Source organism: Pundamilia nyererei, unplaced genomic scaffold (assembly GCF_000239375.1).
Source record: "Pundamilia nyererei isolate P.nyererei 1_Seehausen unplaced genomic scaffold, PunNye1.0 scaffold00576, whole genome shotgun sequence".
Classification (NCBI taxonomy): Eukaryota; Metazoa; Chordata; class Actinopteri; order Cichliformes; family Cichlidae; genus Pundamilia; species Pundamilia nyererei.
The window spans coordinates 148,187-150,324 of NW_005187977.1; the positions used below are offsets into that span (position 1 = coordinate 148,187).

General features: G+C 42.9%; 1 protein-coding gene across 1 annotated transcript in view; it reads left to right on the plus strand.

Annotated features, from left to right (window-relative positions):
- Positions 1 to 2,131, plus strand: part of LOC102210327 (noelin-like) — a 4,660-nt gene extending 2,529 nt beyond the window's left edge. The window contains exon 3 of the mRNA XM_005754503.1: positions 1,778 to 2,131. Within this exon, the coding sequence (XP_005754560.1) occupies positions 1,778 to 2,029 (252 nt within the window). The 3' untranslated portion in view covers positions 2,030 to 2,131. The remainder of the gene's footprint in view (positions 1 to 1,777) is intronic.
- Positions 2,132 to 2,138: the final 7 nt, after the last annotated feature.

Sequence of the window (2,138 nt, forward strand, 5' to 3'; positions counted from 1 at the left end):
GAATCGAATCGTTAAACAGAATCGAAAATGGAATCGGAATCGTTAAAATCTTATCAATACCCATCCCTACTCCTGGCATGACCCTGATGCACTTCTTGGTCACTTACGTTGGCCGGATGCTTCTGAATGGATGAGAAGCTTGGAATAGAATAGAATAGAATTCAACTTTATTGTCATTGCACATGTTACAAGTACAGGCAACGAAATGCAGTCTGCATCCATCCATCCATTCCTTCCATTCCAGATGACGAGGAATAAGGTCACCATGAGGGATTTGGTTTGCTGTTCAAAAGTCATTGTTGTACATAGACTTAAAGTAAAAAAACAAAAAAACAAAAACAACTTCTGTTAGTACTGTTAGCACTGCTGCAGAAGTAGGTGATCTGCTTCCAATACCTTCAAACCAAACAGCTCCCACAGCTGACTGAAAAAGCTAAAAATATTATAATTGGAAAATGCTGAATATAATTCTCAAGGGCCTGTCCTTCCATGATGACTTTCTCTTCTTCCTTCTTGGGTTTCTGCTGCCTGAGGTATTCATTGAGCACCTGGTTGGTTGGGGACATCTTCCTGAGGTACTTGTGGATGTTCATTGTTTGATCCTGGACTGTGGTACTGACACTCACTAGACACCGGCCTCCTTTCTTCCGCTTAGCATACAGTCTCAAGGTGTTGGGTTCTGGTTGAAACCTTACATGCATGGTCAGGGGCTTTCTGGTCTTGATGTCAGTGGCTTCTATCGCCTCCTTTGGCCAGCCTATTATCCCAGCAGGCTATCTGATCACAGGCAGGGTGTAGGCGTTAATATCCCAGATCTTCTTCTTACCATTAACCTGAGTCCTCAGGACTTACCTTACTCTCTGCAGGTACTTGGTAGTTGCAGCTTTCCTAGCGGCCTCGTCATGGTTCCCATTTGCCTGTGGGATTCCAAGGTACTTGTAACTGTCCTTAATCTCTGTAATTTTGCCTTCTGGTAGTGTGAGCCTCTCAGTTCCGACTCCCTTTCATCTCTTTGTTACCAGCTGACTACACTTTTCCAATCCAAATGACATTACGATGCCTTTGCTGGATATCCTGGTGGTGTGGATCAGTGAATCGATGTCTCCTTCCCTCTTGGCCTACAGCTTCATGTCATCCATGTAGAGGATGCAGCTGATGATTGTTCCATTCCGTAGTTGGTATCTGTAGCGAGTCTCAATGATCTCATTGAGGAGTTTCAGGCCTATGCAGAACAGCAGTGGTGGCTTTCAGTGCAGTGACCCCCAAGCTTGGCATATGGCTCCAGCAGATCCCAGGAACAACACCCAACATCTCTGTTCAGAAGAGCAGAGTCCTAGGGACAGCTAAGATACTGCGCAGGACCCTCAAGCTCCCAGGCCTCTGTCAGAGGACTCGAGCTTGAAGGATAAAGACCAGTTGTAGGGGCGAGCAGGGAATATGTTTTAAATATGTGTGTGTATATGACCAATTCAAGGCACTTCTGTTGTGACTTCAACAATGAAGTTATTCTAATGGGAGACTTAAAAAACTGGGATAACAAAAGTGATAGAAAGAAACTGAAATTACAGATACTTTTGGTCTAACACAAATGATCAGTGATCCCACTAGAGTAACAAATCCCTCTATAACTCATAAGACCAGGTGTTTTCTAACAAACCGGATAGAATGACAAAAACATAACTTTTTGACTGGCTTGTCTGACCATAATGTCATATTCAAATTAAAAAAAGGAAATGACAGGTACCTTAGTGTTTATCGATGATACTGTCCTGTCCAGGTGCAGAATATGAGTCAATCCATTGAAGCGCTAGATCAGCGGTCTCAGAGAGATCTACAGTTTGTGGAGAAGATGGAAGTTCAGCTGAAAGGTCTGGAAAACAAATTCAAACAGGTGGAAGATGGACATGAGAGCAACATTGCCAGACAGTACAAGGTACTTTGCCCACATCATGAAACTGAACAATCCATCAACAACTTTGTGGTCTCTCTCTCTCTCTCTCTCTCTCTCTCTCTCAATAAAGAGCAATGAAGCATTTCAAAAAGAAGAGATCACTTGAAGGAACTGAACATAATTTACTGAGATAGAGAACTGCATTGCAGTGGTTTGTATCATATCTATCTAATAGACTCCAGTTTGT